This window comes from Trachypithecus francoisi, unplaced genomic scaffold (assembly GCF_009764315.1).
Source record: "Trachypithecus francoisi isolate TF-2019V2 unplaced genomic scaffold, Tfra_2.0 Lachesis_group20, whole genome shotgun sequence".
Classification (NCBI taxonomy): domain Eukaryota; kingdom Metazoa; phylum Chordata; class Mammalia; order Primates; family Cercopithecidae; genus Trachypithecus; species Trachypithecus francoisi.
In genome coordinates, this window is record NW_022681466.1 from 11,558,461 (window position 1) to 11,580,671 (window position 22,211).

At 49.3% G+C, this 22,211-nt stretch overlaps 1 protein-coding gene across 1 annotated transcript; it reads right to left on the reverse strand.

Annotated features, from left to right (window-relative positions):
• Window positions 1–885: 885 nt before the first annotated feature.
• Window positions 886–16,831, reverse strand: EIF4A3 (eukaryotic translation initiation factor 4A3). Its single transcript, XM_033182502.1, has 12 exons — window positions 16,488–16,831; window positions 13,903–13,975; window positions 11,554–11,620; window positions 11,091–11,153; window positions 9,808–9,940; window positions 9,465–9,545; window positions 4,792–4,933; window positions 3,914–4,052; window positions 2,841–2,956; window positions 1,852–1,959; window positions 1,628–1,755; window positions 886–1,152 (listed from the first exon to the last, which is right to left on the reverse strand). The coding sequence occupies exons 1-12, from the start codon at window positions 16,654–16,656 to the stop codon at window positions 1,136–1,138; spliced, it is 1,236 nt and encodes a 411-aa protein (XP_033038393.1). The 5' UTR covers window positions 16,657–16,831; the 3' UTR covers window positions 886–1,135.
• Between the last annotated feature and the right edge of the window lie 5,380 nt (window positions 16,832–22,211).

Below are 22,211 nucleotides of genomic sequence, written 5' to 3' on the forward strand. Positions count from 1 at the left end.
TACTTTAATAATTTAAATATTTAAACAGATAATTATCTGTTTGTCAACACTGTATGTCATGATCTTGCCACTATACTCCTGCCTGGGCGACAGACAAGGAGATCCTGGCTCTCAAAAAAAAAAAAAAAAACATTAGAAAAGTGAGGCCAGGCATGGCAGCTCACACCGGTTATCCCAGCACTCTGTAAGGCCAAGTCGGAAGAATCACTTAAACCCATGAGTGACCAGCCTAGGCCACAAAGTGAGAGACCCTGTCTCTACAAAAAAGTTAAAAATTAGCCAGGTGTGCTGGCATGCACCTGTGCTCCCAGCTCCTCAGGAGGCTGAGCTGAGGATCACCTGAGCCCAGGAAGTTGTGCTCCCAGCTCCTCAGGAGGCTGAGCTGAGAGGATCGCCTGAGCCGAGGAGGTTGTGGCTGCAATGAGTTGTGATGGTGCCACTGCACTCCAGCCTGGGCGGCAGAGCAAAACTCATCAACAATGAAATTCTCTCAAATTAAAAAAAAAGATTAGAAAAGTGAGTGAAATGGGCCGGGCGCGGTGGCTCACACCTGTAATCCCAGAACTTTGGGAGGCCAAGGCGGCTGCATCATGAGGTCAGGAGATCCAGACCATCCTGGCTAACACAGTGAAACCCCGTCTCCCCTGAAAATACAAAAAAATTAGCCGGGCACGGTGGCGGGTGCCTGTAGTCCCAGCTACTCAGGAGACTGAGGCAGGAGAATGACGTGAACCCAGGAGGTGGAGCTTGCAGTGAGCTGAGATCGTGCCACTGCACTCCAGCCTGGGCAACAGAGGGAGACTCCGTCTCAAACAAAAAAAAAGAAAAATTAGAAAAGTGAGTGAAATGACCCAAGACTACACAGTAAGTTACTAGAGAAGCTGGTGGCATCTTAGAAATATAGAGTTTATGGGAAAAATTTTAAATTTTTAATGAAAAAGACTTAGAACAATGTATTATTTACATGTAAATAATAAAAGAGAGCAGAATCCCCACATCCTCTCTGGAGGGAGACAGGAGGCTGTTTATGAGAAGAGAGTCCATATAAACCCCATTAAATAGAAGCTGGACCTAAATACTTCCAAACAGGAGTACAGAACAGGTGAACAGCCTCCACTCATCCCATCGATCTGCTTCAGATCAGATCAGCAACTGAAAGTGAAGAAACAAACAGATTAAGGAACAATACAAAAAAAAAAAAAAATGAAAATTTGTAACGTAAATTTAACTAAAACCTCACAACAGACTTCTCAAAACAAAAAACAGGCCAGGCATAGTGGCTCACACCTGTAATCCCGGCACTTTGGGAGGCCAAGGTGGACAAATTATCTCAGGCTAGGAGTTCAAGACCAGCCTGGCCAACATGGTGAAACCCCATCTCTACTAAAAATACAAAAATTAGCTGGCTACAGTGCACGTATCTGCAATCCCCGCTACTCAGGAGGCTGAGGCAGGAGAATTGCTTGAACCCAGGAGGCAAAAGTTGCAGTAAGCCAAAATTGCGCCACTGTACTCCAGCCTGGGTGACAGAGCAAAACTTTGTCTCAAAAAAAAACAAACTCAAGGGCCCAAACTAAAAATAGGGATGTTCTCGCTACAGTTCCAGTAGAGCTGGACGATTTCCTACCGTTCATAGGCATCTCATCGATCTGAGTGGAATAGTACTGCTCGATATCTCTGAGGATGCGGATGTCATCGTTCTTTACAAAGTTAATGGCGACACCCTTCCGGCCGTATCGACCTGATCTCCCAATTCTTCAGGAATAAAACAATATTACAGTTAGTATATATAGCAATCAAGATTTAGTAAATATGTCACAGAAGTGAAGTCAATGAGAGCTTGCATCCTACCTGTGTATGTACAATTCTCTGTTATTGGGGAGATCATAGTTGATGATGAGGGACACCTGAGGGACATCCAACCCCCTGGCCCAGACGTCTGTAGAAATAAGCACTCGGCTGCAAAACAGAAAGTGTGTTTGAGGCGATTAAATTACTCATGCAAGTGTAAGACTGGACTTGCTTCCATTGCTAATTTTGAGGAATCCTGGCTACAAGTTCAAAATATGAGAGATTCCCCCCTCACACCGGTCTGTCTGCAAACATGAAGCCTCAGGGACAGCACCAGAAATCCCTGTGCAGAGGGGCTGTTGGTGGATTTAGTTACTTCGATCGTGTGCTCCATCAGATTAAAAAAATAGACATCTCTTACTATAGTACCTTTAACTTGTTTAGTCGGTCCTAAACCAATAATTGGGAAAAATACTTTACTTTTGCCTAGCAACAAATTAAGAACAGTAACTCTGGCTGGGCGTGGCAGCTCATACCTGTAATCCCAGTACTGCCGGAGGCTGAGACGGACGGATCACCTGAGGTCAGGAGTTCGAGACCAGCCTGGCCAACATGGTGAAACCCCGTCTCTACTAAAAATGCAAAAAAAAAAGAAAAGGCCATTCCAGCTACTCAGGAGGCTGAGGCACGGGAATCACTTGAAACCAGGAGGCAGAGGGTGCAGTGAGAAGACACCTGATCACTGTGGAATTAAACTAATCGAAACGATGAACAGAAAACTCCTACTTACTGGAAAAGAAGACACACACTTGTAACCAAGGTGCCAACCTGGCTAGTTAAGGCTAGTTATCACCTCGACCGAAGTATTACAGGAGCACAGCGAACCTCTCATTAACTGGAAGGTTTTCTGCTCACCCAGGGCCTCAGTTTTCAGAGCAGGCGCTCGTCATCTCCCCAGCTCTGGGGCCTGCCTCAGGCAGTGCATATGAAGTGCTTAGCACACAGCCTAGCAAACCCTGACCGGCAGAGCCACAGCACAGCGGACCCACCTGGCGCCCGACCGGAACTCCTTCATGATGGACTCCCGCTCTTTCTGGGGCATGTCTCCGTGCATTGAGGACACAGTGAAGTTGGCTTCTCTCATTTTTTCTGTCAGCCAGTCCACCTACAAATCCAATCAGCAGATGCTACTGCAAGCTCGTACACCAAACCAGAGATGTGCATTCGGGATTTTACCCCCATCATTTGCAGAACCAGTAATAATATTCACAAAGTAACTGCTCTTAAAACTCAGAATCATCCTAACTGGATGCACAAACTTTTTCCCAGAAAATGTTGGGGTGCACTCACAAAACCCTCTTACTTCATTTTCTCCACATAATGACTCTATGTGGGGAGGGGGCCAGGTGTGCTCATTCTCATTTGAAATTTGAATTCCAATCTTGTGAGAATGTAGCCCAATTCCTTTCCTTTCTCAGGAAAGTGGCTGACAGTTCTCAGGTCTGCCTCCACATTATCATCACCTGGGGATCTAAAACTACTCAGGCCTGGGTTCCACCTTCAACGAAATCTGAATTTTTGTTTGTTTTTTGTTTTGTTTTGAGACGGAGTCTCGCTCTGTCGCCCCAGCTGGAGTGCAGTGGCCGGATCTCAGCTCACTGCAAGCTCCGCCTCCCGGGTTCCCGCCATTCTCCTGCCTCAGCCTCCCGAGTAGCTGGGACTACAGGCGCCGCCACCTCGCCCGGCTAGTTTTTTTGTATTTTTTCAGTAGAGACGGGGTTTCAACGTGTTCACTAGGATGGTCTTGATCTCCTGACCTTGTGATCCGCCCGTCTCGGCCTCCCAAAGTGCTGGGATTACAGGTTTGAGCCACCGCGCCCGGCCGAAATCTGAATCTTTAAGAATGGCTGGCATCGCTGTTCTGTAAATAAAGTTTTAATGGTCACAGCCATGTCTGACCGTTTGCATATTGTCTACGGCTGCTTTTGCAAGAGACCACATACCCTGAAAGCTTAAAATATGGACAAACTGGCCCTTTACTGAAAACTCTTGATTTAAGTCATTCAGAGACTCAATCTGCAATTCCCCTTCAAGCACATGGAGGCCGTGCAGTGCCTCTTACCTTTCTTTTGGTGTTGCAGAAGATGACTGCCTGAGTGATGGTCAGTGTGTCGTAGAGGTCACACAGAGTGTCAAATTTCCACTCTTCCCTCTCCACTGCCACAAAAAATTGCTTGATGCCTTCCAGAGTCAATTCATCACTGAAGGTCAAAGACAAATCCTGTTACATCCTCATTCTTCCAGCTAGGACTTGAGGGCGGGCCAAGCCAGGATGCAGGGAGACCCCGGTGGAGAAGGTCACACCGTGGTATCTGGTGTAGACCCAGTACCCCAGCCCTATCCTCCATCCCGTCAGCACTTCCGTCACACAGGTCTCCATTCTGTATCCTACTGAACATTTCACACTATGCACCACGTGGAATATGATTCTAAACAAAACACTGGTAAGTAAATACCATCATCTAATTTTTAAATTTACAATTATTGGTTCAAACCACAATGAGTATGATAAAAGATGGGTTTTTTTGTTTTGTTTTGTTTGAGACAGGGTCTTGCTCTGTTGCCCTGGCTGAAGTGCAGTGGCACGATCACTGCAGCCTCAGCCTCCTGGCCTCAAGCGATCCTCCCACCTCGGCCTCCTGAGTAGCTGGGACTACAGGCGTGTGCCGCCCTGCCTGGCTAATCTTTTATTATTTGTAGAGATAGGGTCTCCCTATGTTGCCCAGCCTATTCGGTTTTTCAAAACAGGAATTTTAAAAGAATTTGCATGCTTTAAATTCCTTTACACTCAGGCAGGAGGATAGCCTGAGACCCAGATTTTGACACCAGCTTCAGCAACACAGCAACACCCTGGCTATAAAAAGTTTTTGAAATGATGACATAAAATCATTTATAGATGGGGCCCAGTGTTTTAGTAAACTCGACTAGAGGGGCTCCTACCGTTTCACCAAGATGCGGATTGGGTCGGTCATGAACTTGTTGGTCATCTCCAGAATCTCGTGTGGCAGCGTGGCACTGATGAGAACCACCTGTGTGGCTGGAGGCAGGTACCTGTACACGTCATAGATCTGCTCTTTGAAACCTGGGACAGGGAGCAAGACAGGTAAGGGATGCTTAGGGTGGCACGCCCAGCGTTCCCACTGGGTGAGAGGCAGAGTGGGGATAAGGTATGGTTGACAGGAAATCTCACTTTTACAGAACCAGGCCACATCCACGCGCTCTCTCCGTCCCTACTCCCCGCCCCCCGGAGTGTTATCTGGTTGAGGGAATCTGGTTTTCCTCTGGTGCTTCTTCAATCTGAAGTGCTCTAGGGATCAAGAAACCCACCCCGAGAGTCCTAGACGCCAAATAAAAAGCAATAGAGAGGCTGGCCTGAGTCACCCACAATCTCAGATGCCTGCGGCGCAGTCCCGACTCACTTCCACCTGCCACTGTCCTGTGAGATTGGCATCCACTGTGCCCAGACCTGCCACATTTTAAAGAGAACCCAGACATCTTGTTACAGAAAATCTCCCAGTGAAAAATGCTGCCCACTTATTCACGTTATTTAACATGGCACAGGCAGAATCAACACAGGAGCCAGCACACACGCACTCTCTGCCAGGCCCGGGCAGATCTTGGCAAAGGAGAAGGGAGCCAGGAGCAGGCAGGGGCCCAGCCTCCTCACCACAGGGCCAGTTAATGAACTGGAGGCTCTGACTCCAGAAATCGTATGCGGCCAGAGATTCTGCATTTCTACAAGTCCCCAGGTGACAAGGATGCTCCCGGCCTGTGCCCCTCACTGTGAGGACCCGTGCCCTAAGTGCCAGAAGCACAAAGAGCCACCCACAACCCAGGGCTTCCTCAGCCACCACAGAAACTGAGTGTGGTCACCGAACCTTTAACCTCAATGAGGAGCAGGGGGTCCAATAAAGGGCCCTAGAAGGAGGAGGGGAGGGATGTGAGGTGCTCAGAGCGCAGGCCCCCAAAGAACTGCTGGAACCAGAGGCCCGAGATGTGGCTGAGAGGATGCCCACGGGCGCCGCTGGTGAGTGCTGAGAACAAAGCACTTCCTCACCACCCACCTGATGCCCTTATGAAGACGCTGGGGGGCCTGCCACAGACCCTCACAGTGAATCTGAAGTGACACATCACCATGCATTTCCCAATCACTATTCTAAGAACAACGGCTCTCACCTAGAGGTCCCCACTCCAGCAGAACACCTACGAAAATCCAAGAAAGTGCACATCCGAATCCTACCCATTTATCTTTGTGTGCGTGAGTGTGTGTGTGTGTGTGTGTTTGAGATAGAGTCTTGCTCTACTGCCCAGGCTGCAGTGCAGTGGGGCAATCTTGGCTCCTTGCACCTCCCCCTCCCGGGTTCCAGCAATTCTCCTGGCTCAGTCTTCCGGGTAGTTGGGATTATGGGCGCACATTACCACCCACCACCACACCTGGCTTATTTTTGTATTTTTAATAGAGACGGAGTTTTGCCATGTTGGCCAGGCTGGTCTTGAACTCCTGACCTCAGGTGATCCTCCCACCTCGGCCTCCCAAAGTGCTGGGATTACAGGTGTGAGCCACTGTGCCCACCCTCCAATTTATCTTAAAGAATGAAAATAGGCCGGGCGCGGTGGCTCAAGCCTGTAATCCCAGCACTTTGGGAGGCCGAGACGGGCGGATCACGAGGTCAGGAGATCGAGACCATCCTGGCTAACACGGTGAAACCCCGTCTCTACTAAAATATACAAAAAATAGCCGGGCGAGATGGCGGGCGCCTATAGTCCCAGCTACTCGGGAGGCTGAGGCGAGAGAATGGCGTAAACCCGGAGGCGGAGCTTGCAGTGAGCTGAGATCCGGCCACTGCACTCCAGCCTGGGCGACAGAGCGAGACTCCGTCTCAAAAAAAAAAAAAAAAAAAAAAAAAAGAATGAAAATAACGGCCGGGCGCGGTGGCTCAAGCCTGTAATCCCAGCATTTTGGGAGGCCGAGACGGGTGGATCACGAGGTCAGGAGATCAAGACCATCCTGGCTGGCACGGTGAAACCCCGTCTCTACTAAAAATACAAAAACTAGCCGGGCGAGGTGGCGGGCGCCTGTAGTCTCAGCTACTCGGGAGGCTGAGGCAGGAGAATGGTGTGAACCCGGGAGGCGGAGCTTGCAGTGAGCTGAGATCTGGCCACTGCACTCCAGTCCGGGCAACAGAGCGAGACTCCGCCTCAAAAAAAAAAAAAAAAAAAAAAGAATGGAAAATAGCCTACACAACCAAGAAATATATTATGGAACATCCCTCCAATAGAATACCTTATCGCCGTTAAACAGGCCACAGAATACTTATCATGGACAGATGCATTTTTAAAAAGGCAGATTATCAAACCAAATACATGTGATTCCACGTCTATTAACTACAGCTATGTACAGAAAGTCTGGAAACATTGTTTTAGGAAAAACTCTCAAACTAGGTTTTTCCTCTGCTCTCACACCAACACAATCATCAACACAGGAGATGGCTTTTGTGAGTGACTGGGGTATGGGGCTTTTTCCTGCCCACCAAGCAGGAGACAGGAATGCAGTGCCCTCCAGTGAACTCTGCAACTCCCTACCCGGAGCTGGTGCATAGATGCATAGCGTATATATGTATATGTATCATAATACCACGCACGTATTTTGCAATATTTTTTAAGATAGGCTTGTTCTGCCACCCAGGATGGCACAATCACCGCTCATGGTGGCCTCCAACTCCTGGACTGAAGTGATCCTCCCACCTCAGCCACCCAAGTACCTGGGACTGGCCCATGCCACCACACTCTGCTAATTTTTAATTTTTAATTTTTTAGTAGAGAATACGTTTCTCCCTGTTGCCCTGACTGGTCCTGAACACCTGGTCTCAATGACACTCCCGTCTTGGCTTCCCAAGGTGTCTGGATTATAAGTGTGAGCCACCAAGCTCAGCCTTATTTTGTGATTTTTACTCCTTTTTAATAACTATGTCTCCTTAATAAGTATGTATTTGCATATATAACAAAAGAACATGAAAGGCATTTGTAGGAGGTCGGGGCCCTGCTGGTGTTGCCCTCCACTGCTCCATAACCCGCCGTGGGCCATGTCCTTCCCGGAGCGGCACCACCTTCCCTCCTTGCTCCTCTGAACTCGTTTCTCTAGCCACTCAGCTTGCAGTCTCACAGCTCTGCCTGGGTTTACTTCTGGGTCTTTAGCCCCGAGCCCAGGATTAAAGGCCTCGATGACAAAGTCACTGGCACCTGCACTCTGCTACTCCGCAGCCGCTCTGGGCAGCCACTGCCCCAGTGGGCCGCGTGGTCCTGACTCTAGGCTGTCTGACAATGGACATCCTGACAGACAGCCTTGACCTTGGCCCATGAGTTTGTCTGTCTTGAATGGGCCTATGAGTTATGTCCACGTTTCTTCCAACTTTGATAAAAGCTCCTCCACCCTCAAGTCTGCTTCCCCTCGGCCGAGCCTTCTGTCAACCACACCACACGCTCCTTCTCCGTCCTGCCACCACCACATCAGGCCTCCACGGAGGAGCCTGGAGTTGGCTCTGAGCACTCAACAGAAACTGGTCTCACAGGATCCCTAGGAGGCTCTAGGACCCCCTTCCAGTGCTGACCCACCCACCCACCCCTGCCAGGCCCCTGGTGGCTGCTGACCCCGTGTCCTCCCTGGGCTCTGTCCCACCTCTCCATGAGACATACTCTGTGCTTCCTAGGTCCCCCCCGCCCCAGTCTCCCAGCTGTATGCTCTTCCACTTGGCCCACATGTTCCTGGGGTTCATGGACCCCATTACCTGGCTCTACCCAGGGGGCTGTGGACACGCAGCTGAGGCCAGACCCTTCCAAGCATGTGATAGACTAAGGGTGTACCAAGGCACCTAAAAGCTAAGATATGTCAAGTGTGAAGTAGCTATGCCACCTGACTCCCAGATCCGCCCTCACCTGCCATCTACCTTACCACCTGTGTACCACCCGTGTGCCAGCCTAGCGACACGCCTGGGACCCTCCTGAGTTAGGAAGGCTTCCCTGGGGGGTGGTGGGGGTGGCAGATGGGCCAGCCACCAGCCCTCAACCTTCCCTCAAACCTCCCCTTCCTTCAATCCAACCCTTGCTTTGGATCCCCACTGCCACGTGGGTGAGGCTACCACCTCACCTGGATCAATGCCGCTGCATAAAAACTGTGGGTCAAACAGGCCTTCTCACTGCAGCCCTGGATACGCAGCTCAGGGTTCATCTCTTGCACTTCCCTCCCACCCCATCCAGTTCAAGCCATGGTGAGCCACTTCCCTGAAGATGTGTGGCACGCATCTTTAGCCACAACTACCCACAAGGCTGAGGCAGGAGGACTGCTGGAGCCCAGGAGGCCAAAGCTATAGTGAGCCATGATCATGCCACTGTGCTCACTCCAGGCTGGGCAACAGAGCAAGACCCTGCCTCAAAAAATGAATAAATAAAATCAAGGTAGGAATTTCTGTTCATAATTGCCACCAAGGCACAGCTATTTTTCCACAATGAAAACACTACTCACATTCAGAACATTCATTGGCTGTTTCAATTTTACACTGTGAAAATTTAAGAACTAAGAATTACGTCAGTAGAAAAGTAATTCTTGTTACTCATACCTTTATTCAACATTTCATCAGCTTCATCCAAAACCAACATTTTGATAGCACGTGTCCTTAAGCTTCTGCGACGAATCATATCTATGACATGAGATTTTGAAATAATTATGACAAATCATATCTATAACATGAGATTTTGAAATAATCACACCTGAGGCTCCCAGGAAAGAGCTCATCATTCCAGCTGGTCTCAGTGTTCCAGAGACCTTCCCTCTACCTCCGGCAAGTGATCAGGTGCAAAAGTCTACCATGCGGCCCACCAAATTGAAAGCTGTCCTGTACCATTTAAGTGCGTCTTACAAATACTACTGGCAGTACCATTTTTAGTGACAAAAGTGCTTACCAAAAACACGCCCTGGAGTGCCCGCGACAACATGCTGTCCATAATCCAGTTTCCTGATGTCCTCCCCAACATTGGTGCCTCCAATGCAGGCATGGCACTGGACATTCATGTAGTCGCCGAGAGCGAGCAGCCCCTAAATCAAAGCACAGGTTCACGTCCAGGGTGGGAGAGAGAAACATCCATGGTTTCCAAAAAGAAAGATTGTTTCTACTCCAAGATGAGGACCAATTATTATTTATGCCATTATTATCTTGAAAACACAAAATTCGCCTGCTCTTTTCTCTGACAAAATCAAGTTAATTTTGCTGGTTTCTTTTTTTTTTTTTTTTTTGAGACGGAGTCTTGCTCTGTCGCCCAGGCTGGAGTGCAGTGGTGTGATCTTGGCTCACTGCAAGCTCCGCCTCCCAGGTTCACATTATTCTCCCACCTCAGCCTCCTGAGTAGCTGGGACTACAGGCGCCCACCAGCACACCTGGCAAATTTTGTTTTTTTTATTTTTAGTAGAGATGGGGTTTCACAGTGTTAGCCAGGATGGTCTCGATCTCCCGACCTCATGATCCGCCTGCCTCAGCCTCCCAAAGTGCTGGAATTACGGGTATGAGCCACGGCGACCGGCCTGCTGGTTTCTTATTACAAAAGTTATACCATTAACAGAAAACAACATATAAAATTCATAATCCCATCCACCAAAGAAACCAACATTAACATCTTAATGTACATCTTTGTAAATATACATCTTTATATTATGTAAGTATAAAATGGGTACAATTTATTTTTTTTGAGATGGAGTTTCACTGTTGTTGCCCAGGCTGGAGTACAATGGCGCAATCTCAGCTCACTGCAACTTCTGCCTCCCGGGTTCAAGTGACTCTCCTGCTCAGCCTCCCGAGTAGCTGGGATTACAGGCACCTGCCACCACGCCCAGCTAATTTTTTATATTTTTAGTAGAGACAGGGTTTCACCATGTTGACCAGGCTGGTCTCAAACTCCTGACCTCAGGTGATCCACCCACCTCGGTCTAATCTATTTTTATTAAAATGGATTTTTTTCACTGAAAAATCTACATTTCTAAGGCTGTAAAAAACTACGGAGAGCACAGAAGCCAAAAATGAATTAATACAAACCGGCGATTTATGTAACGATTCATGGCAAAATGTAAATCAGGAAGAAAATTTTGAGGTATCAGAAAGCAGGAATGGATTAAATAAATAAGTCAGTATTTCACAACTAAATCACAAAAGCAGTACTTGCAAATCGGACACTGCTGTCTTTAGCCATCTCACCTTCTGGATCTGCACAGCTAACTCTCTTGTGGGAGCCAAGATCAAAGCTTGAGTTTCACGAACCTGGTGAAATAATTTATCAGAAAATAGAGAATTCTCAGTATTATCAAGGTGGATTGTAGTAATTCACACTGAGCTCTATATGAGAAATAGTATCTCAATCATACTTCTCATCTCTTACAGAGGTTAGCAAATCTTAATGTCATTTAAATTGCAAATCCAGCCATAACTTAATGTGTCAGGATCCTCGTTTGCAGACAAGAACTTCCTCTAGTTAAATAGAGAATCATGACAGAATATTAGTGCAAATATTAGTGTACAACTAAGACTCTGTGTAAAAATTTGCTGAGTCAATACATACTAGAAAATTTTAAATTGTACTTTTTGAACACTGTAGTTACAGAAGAAAAAGCAGGTATTTCCTAGAATTACAGAACAGTCTGTTTTAAGAATGGCAAATTACCTGAATATCCAAACACTGGAGGACTGAGATACTGAAGGTGGCTGTTTTGCCTGTGCCGGACTGAGACCTATTGAAGGCAACAAGAGCAGTGGGATTAGAGGGAGGACAGGCCACGCCACAGCGGCACTCCAAGGCCTGGGCTCCAGAGGCACTTCTGTACCTTCTTCCAAGAAGCCCCCGTACCCAATAACATCTTAACTGCAAGGAGGCGGGACTCAGGCCCAGTGTCACAGCTTGTTGTGTCCATGATGAGAGTAGATACGGCTTCTGCATGGGGGGCTATGGAGCCACAGACTCTGTCACTTCAAGAGGTGTTTCATAGGTGTCAGAAAAAGGAGGACGCCCCTTTATCTAAATACAACTCTTTTCCTTCTAGGATTTTGGACTCACTCTCTCCTCCAAAGAAATTTTTGTGTAAATGAGTCTTTTTTGAAATTAGGCAAACGAGGAATAAAGCTATTAAAAGAGGATTTGTGGTGCTAGGAGATATGGCTAGACACAGGTTTTCATTCACAGTTCCTAGCTCACAGCTCCCACAGCCCTTGTTAGTCTTACTAAACTGATGGGTTTGTTGGGCCTCAGGAAACAGTCTCTCTGGCCGTCTGCTCTCCCTTCGCCTGCCCCACAGCAGGGCCCTCATCTTCCCTGCCTTTCAGATTTTAAGTCATAGAGACCCTCATTCACGGCATGGTGGCTCAGGCCTGTATTCCCAACACTCTGGGACGCAGAGGCAGGACTGGTTGAAGCCAGGAATTCGAGACCAGCCTGGGCAATACAGGAAGAGACCCCATTTCTAAACAAAACAAAAAACGAATCAGGAATGGCGGCACATTCTGACAGTCCCAGCTACTTGGGAGGTTGAGGTGGGACGATTCCTTGGAGTCAGAGGCTGCAGTGAGCTATGACCACACCACTGCATTCCCCCGGGTGACGAGGTGAGGCCCCATATCTTAACACAAAAAATGTTTAGGCTGGGCACAGTGGCTCACACCTGTAATCCCAAGCCTTTGGGAAGCCAAGGCAGGGAGACTGCCAGGAGTTTGAGAGCAGCCTGGGCAACACAAGGAAACCCTGTCTCTATAGAAAATACAATACTTAAATGGTGATGTGTGCCTCTAGTCCCAGCTACCTGGGAGGCCGAGGCAGGAGAATCACTTGAGTCTGGGAGGTTGAGGCTGCTGTGAGCTGTAATCACACGACTGCACTCCAACCTGGGAGACAGAGTAAGATCCTGTCTCAAAAAAAGTAAAAAATTTAAATTAAAAAAAATTTTTTTAAAAAGCATTATGGTATTATCCTAGAAAAGCTCCTGCCCTATTCCCTGGGCGGGGGAAAGAATGCTGACCTCATGGAATTTTCCATAGAAACCCAAGAGGACCGAGTTCGAAGAGCTTCTGGATGGCTGAACATAGACAGTGGAACACAAGGAGGTTCTGGGAGGCTGCCCCCCCACCCCCACAGCTGTGTCCTTTGCAGTACCCTTTATAATAAACCGCTAAATGTGTTTCCCTGAGTTCTTTGAGCTGCTGTTCCAGCAAATCAATCCAACCTAAAATGGGGATCGTGGAACCCCAACCTGAAGCTGCTTGGTCAGAAGTTCCAGACGTCCAAACTTATAACTGATGCCTGAAAAGAGGGTAGTTGAGGGGACTGAGCCTTCAACCTGGGGGATATGGCCTGTCTCCAGGCAGATGGTATGAGCTGAACTAGAGGACACCCAGCTGGAAAACCCCCACACCACAAGTCTTCTTCTGTGCTGATGACTGTTGTGGTGTGACAGCAGAGGAAAAGCAGTCTGTTTTCCGAAATTGTGTTATATACAACTCCACCTGCCAGCAAACCACTAAGCAAAGCTGGCTAAGAAAATGAAAGCCTTGGCTGGGCACAGTAACTCACGCCTGTAATCCAAGCACTTTAGGAGGCCAAGGAGGGTGGATCACCTGAGGTCAGGAGTTTGAGACCGGCCTGATCAACATGATGAAACCCCATCTCTACTAAAAATACAAAAACTAGCCGGGCGTGGTGGCAGGCGCCTGTAATCCCAGCTACTTGGGAGGCTGAGGCAGGAGAATCGCTTGAAACCGAGAGGCAAAGGTTGCAGTGAGCCGAGATGGCGCCACTGCGCTCCAGCCTGGGTGACACAGCGAGACTCCGTCTCAAAAAGAAAATGAAAGCTTTCTATAGTAGAGAACAGAAATTTAAAAAGTATTAAACCCTGTGGCTAAAGTCAGGGCAAGTGTTGGTACTGAGTGTGTAGCAGCTGAGGGAAACGGTCATCCCAGAGCATCTAACTGCACTGCGCTGCCCAAATTTGCATCCAGCCCTGCGCCGCACCCCAGGACAACTTACTGCGCGATGACATCTCTCCCTTTGATGATCTGCTTGATTGCTCGTTGCTGGATTGCTGATGGTTTTTCAAAACCTGCAAATAAAAACAAAAAACAGCTCTCACTACAATGACAGCACAGAAACCCTGTACCGTGAGCTCCTCAGGGGCAGACATGATTTGCTTTTCGAACCTGTCCTCCAGCCTAACCCAGTATTCAACACAGCAAGCTCTCAAAACCCAGGGGCTCAATGAATTGGACTAAGGGGATTTCTAAACTAACATGGGATATTATTTGTAAAGACAAATCTCTATTTTTAAAAAACCACCAAATTGTAGAATACAGAGACACCAGTTTTGGTTAAAAAATAATAATAATCTTCTGGGTGTGCAGCATCTGGAAGTGTAAGTGCCAAAATGTTCCTGGCAGTTACTGCAGTAGAGGGGTTAAAAGAAGCTAACTTTTTACTCTGATTACTTCCTTAGGTTTGACTGGATTACAAACAACCTATACTACTTTTTAAATAAATAAATAAATAAATAAAACAGGAAAGTCACTGTAGCCATGCTTCTCTCCTGCTAGCTAGCATGAAGTCTATGTGTTGCTGCCAGGTCTACAACTCTATTGAACCTGCTTGGGTCACCATGTGGGGTCTCCTGTGCTGTTCTGCTGTCTAGATGCAGCTCACTAACTACCATACCATCTCTCCTGCAAAGCAACTACTGCACCAAAGGGGGAGGCTATTTTGAAGAAGAACCATGTGTTTTTCAAGTAAGTAAATAAAACTTTATGTACAAAACTCTATTTCAATTATTTTTTGGTCGTCTCTTAATGTAGCTCTGCTCAGTTCTGGGGCATAGCGAAAAATGAGAAACAAAAGAAAATGTAGCACAATTTCCCATCTTAACACAAAAGCAAATATAGCAGATGATTTAAACTCTTCATGAAGAACAAGCACATAGATGGGAAACTAACAACAGTGTCTTAGGGCAGGGACCGCCTGAGTGCCAGGAAACCAGGTGGGGCTGTCAGCCTCACTGGAAGGCTGGCTGAAATGCTTTCTCACCACCCATCCTCAGCAACTTCACTTCACTTTGTCCAAACTGTTGTGGCACCAAGAATTACAGGATAAGACCAGGTGGGGTGGTTCACACCTGTAATCCCATCACTTTGGGAGGCTGAGGCTGGCAGATCACTGAGGTCAGGAGTTCAAGACCAGCCTGGGCAAGATGGCAAAATCCCATCCCTACTAAAAATACAAAAACTAGTAGGGCATGGTGGTCGGCTACTCGGGAGACTGAGGCAAAGGAATCGCTTGAGCCCCAGAGGCAGAAGTTGCAGTGAGCCGAGATCATGCCACTACAGTCCAGCTTTGGTGACAGAGCAGGACTGTCAGAAAAAAAGAAAAGAGAACTACAGGATAAAAAATGTCCCTGACCCAAGCATTAAACACAGGCCATTTACCCCAGACGCTGGTCATTCCCATCTATGTGCCCAACCCAACCTCTTCTCCAGGCTCTCTCTCAACTTCCACAGATCTTTCAAACATACCAAGAGACAGCTCCTGATTCTGACTCTCTGGAGTGCTGCCTACCTAGCCAAATGTTTGCAGCATCAACCACCAGTTACTCAAAACACTCTAACGCTCCTTCTTCTGTCACTCACATTCAATCCATCAGCCAATGCTGTCAGTTCCCTGGTACTCCATCTCCAAGACAGCACAATCTTCTCTTCCCTGAACTGGAGCAAAAGCTCCCAACTCTTCTGTCTCCTCTCCTGCCCTGCCTCACCTCACCTGAAATTCACAGACACCCAGAACAATCTTTAAAGCTGTAAATGTGATCGTGTCACATAGCTACTTACGACATTCCAGTGGCTTCCCACTAGATTTCCAAATGAAATTCAAATTATTCGTCACCCTATACGTCTTTGCTAGATCTGGCCCCTGACTAGCTCTCCAAAATCCCACCACAGGGGACTTCTTTCAGTTCCTGGAATGCAGCTGGCTAAGGGCTGCAAGGCCCTGGCACCAGCTGTTCCTTCTGCCCCAACTGCTCTTCCCTCCTCTCCTAAAAGTCTCCTTCATCCACACCTCTGCTCAAATGGCACCCCTCCTGTGAACCCCCTTACCTCTCTGCTTCACTAATTCTCTCCTCCTTCCTAGTCCCACTCTATTCAATTACCTAGCTTCGGGTTCTTCCTAGCAACAACCACTGACGGGGCAACCTGACCGTATGCTGTCCCCCCAAAGGAAATTCAAAACCCGTAAAGGCGCAAACCCATCTGGTTTACCGCCAAAACCCCAGTACGTAGAAAAGTTAGTAGGTACAAAACAGTTATCTGCTGAATGAACGACTCCGAGGTGCCTCGAAGCGGCTGCAGGCCCCGACGGACCCAGCGCCGAGCTCTGCACAGGGGACACACACCGAACGCGCCGACACAGCCAGGCGTGAGGGCAGGGGTGGGGGTGGGGGTCGCACGTCACTGGCCCCCGAGCCTCGACCCTGACCACGACCTCCGGAGCGCAGGGCCGGCCCGGGAGTCACCAGTCGGGCCCTCAGCCCCCGGCTCGCCGCCGGCTAGCCCCCGCGGCCCGCGCCCACTCACCGTAAGCGTAGATGCCCCGCAGTAGGTCCTCCCGCAGGCCCATGGTGTCGAACGTGGGGGTCACATCCACCTCCTCGCTGGTCTCGAATTCCACTTTGGTCATGTCTTCCTCTTTGAGCAGACGCTTTCGCGCCGAGCCCGAGGTCGCCATCGTGGCCGTGGTCGCCATGATTTAGAGTCCGCGGAAGAGCACAGCGCGCGCCGCAGCGTAAAGCACCACCCAGCTCCTCTCGCTGCCGCTGCCGACAACTGACGCCTTAGCGTGAGAAAGCGTGAGACGTGCGTACGTGCGTATGTGCGTGCGTACGTGCGCGAGAGGCGGCCACGCCTCTGGGGCGGGGCACTCTTCGTCACTTGAAAGGGAACTGGGCGTTTGCCGCAGGGAAAATAAGGTGTTTCTGCTCTCGCGCCAAATGCAGTTCCCGCGGGATCTCGTTGAGGGCGGGGCACCCGGTTCCTTATAAAAGGTACGGAAGGGGGTGGGGGTGGATTTCCAGAGTTGGTGGCGTTTCGTGGCGGTTGCGGGTATCGGCAGACTGGGACGCTGAGACTCTGAGCGGCGTGCGGCCCTGAATCCCCTGGCAACAGGCTGGGGGCCGCGAGGGGCCTCCAGTCCGGGTGGCGTCGCTACAACAGCCCCGCCTCGAATGAAAAGGACGAACACGGGTCCTCTCTCGGGCCTGCAGCGGGTGGACTGCGTCGCGGATCCGTAGTGGGGGCGCCCAGCTCGCCGGGGAGATTCGGGTGGAAACCCTCACGGCCGCCGGTGGTGGGCCCCGGCGCGGCGTTGGGCTCGGGCGGGTCTGCGCTGGGGAGGGCCAGGGCCTCTAACGCCGGTGTCCTCCTTTGGGGACGCGCCTGTGTGTGTCTTCGCCGTTTGCCTGGTCAGTTGGAGACAGGGTCTCGCCTTGTCGCCCAGGCTGGAGTGCAACGGTGGGATCAGGGCTCACTGTAGCCTCCGCCTCAGCCTCTGGAGTAGCTGGGACCTCAGGCGCGCGCCACCACGTCCGGCTGCTTTTTTAAAATTTTTTGTAGAGACGGTGTTGGGGGAGGGGTGGGGGTTAGGGTTGTCCAAGCTGGTCTTGAACTCCTGAGCCTCAGGTGATCCGCCCGCCTTGGCCTCCCAAGGTGCTGGGATTACAGACACGAGCCACTGTGCCCGGCAAGCAGCTGTTATAAAGTAAAATACACGCAGAGCCTGCAATTTACTCTTAATGAAAGCCTCCTGTCTAGACGGTGCTAATAATGCGTGTCCTGCAGCAAAGATAACCCAGATGGGATCATTTAGTTGCCCAGCAGAACGGTAACCAGTTGCGCATCTTAACCTGCTTTTAGTTTGTTCATTTGTTTTGAGACAGAGTCTGGCTCTGTCGCCCAGGCTGGAGTGCTATGGCGCGATCTCCATTCACTGCAGCCTCCACCTCCCAAGCCCAGGCGATCCTCCCGCCTCAGCCTCCAGAGTACCTGGGACCGCAGGTGCCGCTACTACGCACAGTCCCTAACCACTTTCTTATCTGACACTTGAAGTGCTTCTACAGCTCCTCTAATGCACTTTGAAGCAGCTCCATCATCTTTGAAGGGCAGTTCACGCTGTTGAGAATCATGTTTTTAAATGTGGGAAAAGTAAAAATTTCCACGAGCACCAGCTCTGTCGTTTTTTTTTTTTTCTGGATGGAGTCTTGCTCTGTCACCCAGGCTGGAGTGCAGTGTCGTGACCTTGGCTCACTGCAAGCTCCACCCCCCAGGTTCGTGCCATTCTTCTGCCTCAGCCTCCCGAGTAGCTGGGACTACAGGCACGCGCCACTACACCCGGCTAATTTTTGTATTTTTAGTAGAAATGGAGTTTCCCCATGTTGGTCAGGCTGGTCTTGAACTCCTGACCTCATGATCTGCCCACCTCGGCCTCCTAAAGTGCTGGGATTACAGGCGTGAGTCCGGCCCTGTCATTGTGGTCACAAATCTGGCTTGCATGGCTAGGCACATCTTTAAACCACGGCTTCTTTCCAGGAGTGCTTGAAAGCTCTCCTTTTATGAAGGTTAATTTTAGTTAAAACCAGAACATCCTGGCCAGGCCCGGTGGCTCACACCTGTAATCCCAGCACTTTGGGAGGCGGAGGCAGGCGGATCACGAGTTTAGGAGTTCGAGACCAGCCTGGCCAAAATGGTGAAACCCCATTTCTACTAAAAAAAAAAAGTACAAAACTTGGCTGGCCGTGGTGGCGGATGCTGGTAGTCCCGGCTACTCTGGAGGCCGAGGCAGGAGAATCTCCTGAACTCCGGAGGTGGAAGTTGCAGTGAGCCGAGATTGTGCCACTGCACTCCAGCCTGCGTGACAGAGACTCCATCTCAAAAACAAAAAAAACAGAGCATCCTTTTATCAAGAAATTGGTGGACTGCAGTATTTCAAGGGTGAACAAGTAAATGCAGCCTTATCCAAGAGCAAATCTCATTCTGGCACCAGAATTTATCCATGACAGATAATTGACCCGAGAAACATTCCTTGTAAGGTTGCTGGTGTCACGTAACCAAAATATTAACTATCGTAAGCTCCGATACCTTCCTCACTCTACAAAGGATCGTTCAGTGCCTCACACTGTTTGCCAGGCTATGCTCTAGGGGTTTGTTGTAAAATACACACAGACTTCAATGACTTAGTGTAGGAGAAGAATGTAAAATACCTTGTTGACTGAAGACATAGAGGTAAGCTTTTAAAGAATTAGTTTTGGCCAGGCGCGGTGGCTCAAGCCTGTAATCTCAGCACTTTGGGAGGCCGAGACCATCCTGGCTAACACGGTGAAACCCCGTCTCTACTAAAAAATACAAAAAAAAAACTAGCCAGGCGACGTGGCGGGCACTTGTAGTCCCAGCTACTCAGGAGGCTGAGGCAGGAGAATGGCCTAAACCCAGGAAGCGGAGCTTGCAGTGAGCTGAGATCCGGCCACTGCACTCCAGCCTGGGCGGCAGAGCGAGACTGTCTCAAAAAAAAAAAAAAAAAAAAATAGTTTTATTCAGAAGCCTTACTGAGGACCCTACACCCCGGCCCCAGCCCAGGAGCTCAAGCGATCACTCCTACCTCCGCCTCTCAAAGTGCTGGAATCACAGGTGTGAGCTACCAGGCCTCACCTTGTTCAAAGTTTTGAAATCTAATCCACAAACTGCTTAGGTTTGTTTTCCTTCACCTTTTTGTGACTAGATGATCTAACGTTTTACACCGTTTTGCTGGAAATGTTTATGCCAGATGTCTGAATACACATCTGAAAGGTCTCTAACTTCTGGGGAGCAATAGCTTTTTAGCCTAGAGTCTATGAAAATGATGAGAGCTGGTGAGGTTTGGTGCAGTCTCTGGGTGAACGATGCTTTCTAGGGAAACGATGCGGCATAAGACAGACATGGGGTCTCCTGCTTTGAGATTAATCGGCTGAGTGGGACCCCTCCCCAACACACAAACATTGCAGGACATGAGGTGCTGAAGATGGGGCTGCTGGCCCAGAGCTTAATGGGTCTGTCCACCTTTGTGACCAAGAAGCCTCTTCCTTGGACGCTGAGGGGCCCTGGGATTATGAGGGTAAATCCACTTCTTAGAGTAGGAATCTCCAAACCCCAGGCCATGGACCAGTATCGGCACCTGTCTGGCCTGTTAGGAACCAGGCCGTGCAGCAGGAGGCGAGCAAGGAAGCTAAGCTGAGCTCTGCCTCCTGTCAGCGGCAGCATTGGATGATCAGAGGAGCGTGAACCCTATTGTGAACTGTGCATTCGAGGGGTATAGGTTGTGCACTCTCCATGGGAATCGAATGCCTGACAATGTGAGGTGCAATAGTTTCATCCCGAAACCACTACCCCATCCATCTCCGGAAGAATTTGTTTCCACCACCTGTGAAAAAGTTATTGACATGGTTAGACTTTGTGTCCCCACCCGGATCTCATCTTGAACTGTAATCCCATAATCCCTAGAACCCCCACATGTGGAGGGAGAAACCAGGTGGAGTAATTGAATCACGGGGATGGGTTCCCCATGCTGTTGTCTTGATAGCTCTTTTGAGATCTTATGATTTTATCAGGGGCTCTTCCCCCTCTGCTCGGTGCTTCTCCTTCCTGCCGCCTTGTGAAGAAGGTGCCTTGCTTCCGCTTCCCCTCCTGCCATGATTGTAAGTTTCCTGAGGCCTCCCCAGCCATGCTGAACTGTCAAACCTCTTTCCTTTATAAATTACCCAGTCTCAGGCAGTTCTTTATAGCACTATGAAAATGGACTAATACATTTGTCTTCCACAAAACCCGTCCCTGTTGCCAAAAAGGCTTTAGAAAACGCAGAGTGGGAAGGCGGTGAATAGATGGGAGGAGACTCTTATTTTTGTCATGTAGGAGAGCAACAAGAGCTCCTCTCAGGAGAAGAGGTTTTTGCTGTGAAATATGGTGCGTGCTTTTCCATGGCCTACGTGGTGCTCAGCAGATGCCCTAGCATCAACAGGACCCCAGGCCCCTCGTTCTGTTTATCGCTGGTAGGCAGTTAGGATCGCGTCAGCCGCGTCTTGAGAACATGACTTGTGAGTCGTGCACCCAATTTGTTAAAGCGTCGACTCTGTGTAGCTCTGTTGTGCTATGCATAACATCTACTTAAAAAATGAGAGCTGACAGCCCAGCTTAGCTTTCTGTCCACAAGTCCTCTGCTTAAACTTCTGGATAAGTTTCCATACCTATGGCAAACCTTCAGTATCTCCGTAAGTAGAGAATGCAGACAGATATCTTGTCTCTTTTACTGATGGAGACATGAAGGCCCAGTGTGATAAGTTCAAGTGCCCTACAAGGAAAGTCACAAGCAGGCCAGGCTCTGAGTTCCCTAAACAGTGGCTATAGTGCCTGCCCTTTGTCCCTGGCGCCCATGGTGTCTAGGAAAAGAGGCTCCCAGTCACGAGGTAGACAGACCCCTAGGCCTGGTCTCAGCATCCTCGCTGTCACCAGCATCTCTCTTCCCACACGGTTTCCACCCTGGAGAGGGAGACTACCCACCCCATTAAATGTGGCTGCTAGGGTCATGTCTGTTTCACCCCTACTGTTTCCCTAATGCTCAGTAGGTGTTCAATAAATAGTTGTTGGCTTACTCAATGTGTGGACCTCTGGGGCAAGAGGGAAGGAGGGACACAATGCAGTCCCAGCTGGCCAGGAGCGCTGGCCAGGGAGATGGTGAGATAAGAATTTGGCAGGGCTTGTTTCACAAGATACAGGTCACAAAGAACCGCTGATAAAACAGGATGTGGTAAAGAAACCTCCGAACCCCACCAAAAGCAGGATGGTGATGAAAGCACCCTCCGCCTGTCCTCACTGCGCCTTGTATGCTAATTCTAATGCATTCGCTGCCGAAAGATACTGCCACCAGTCATGACAGTCTCCAGATGCCATGGCCACCTCTGAAAGTTACCCTGTGTGGTCTGAAACAGGGAGAAACCCTCAGTTCCGGGAATTGCCCACCCCTTTCCCAGAAAACTCGTCAACAGTCCACCCCTTTTTAGCATATGATTAAGAAATTACCATAAAAGCCAACCAGCACCCCTCAGGGCTGCTCTGCCTATGGAGTAGTCAGCTTTTACTCCTTTACTTCCTTCATAAACCTGCTTTCACTTCATTCCGTTGGCTCACTTTTGAATTCCTTCCCACGGGAAGCCAGGAACCCACATGGTCTCACAGACTGAGTCCCACTTCGGGGGTTTGCCCTGTGACAATGGGAACAGC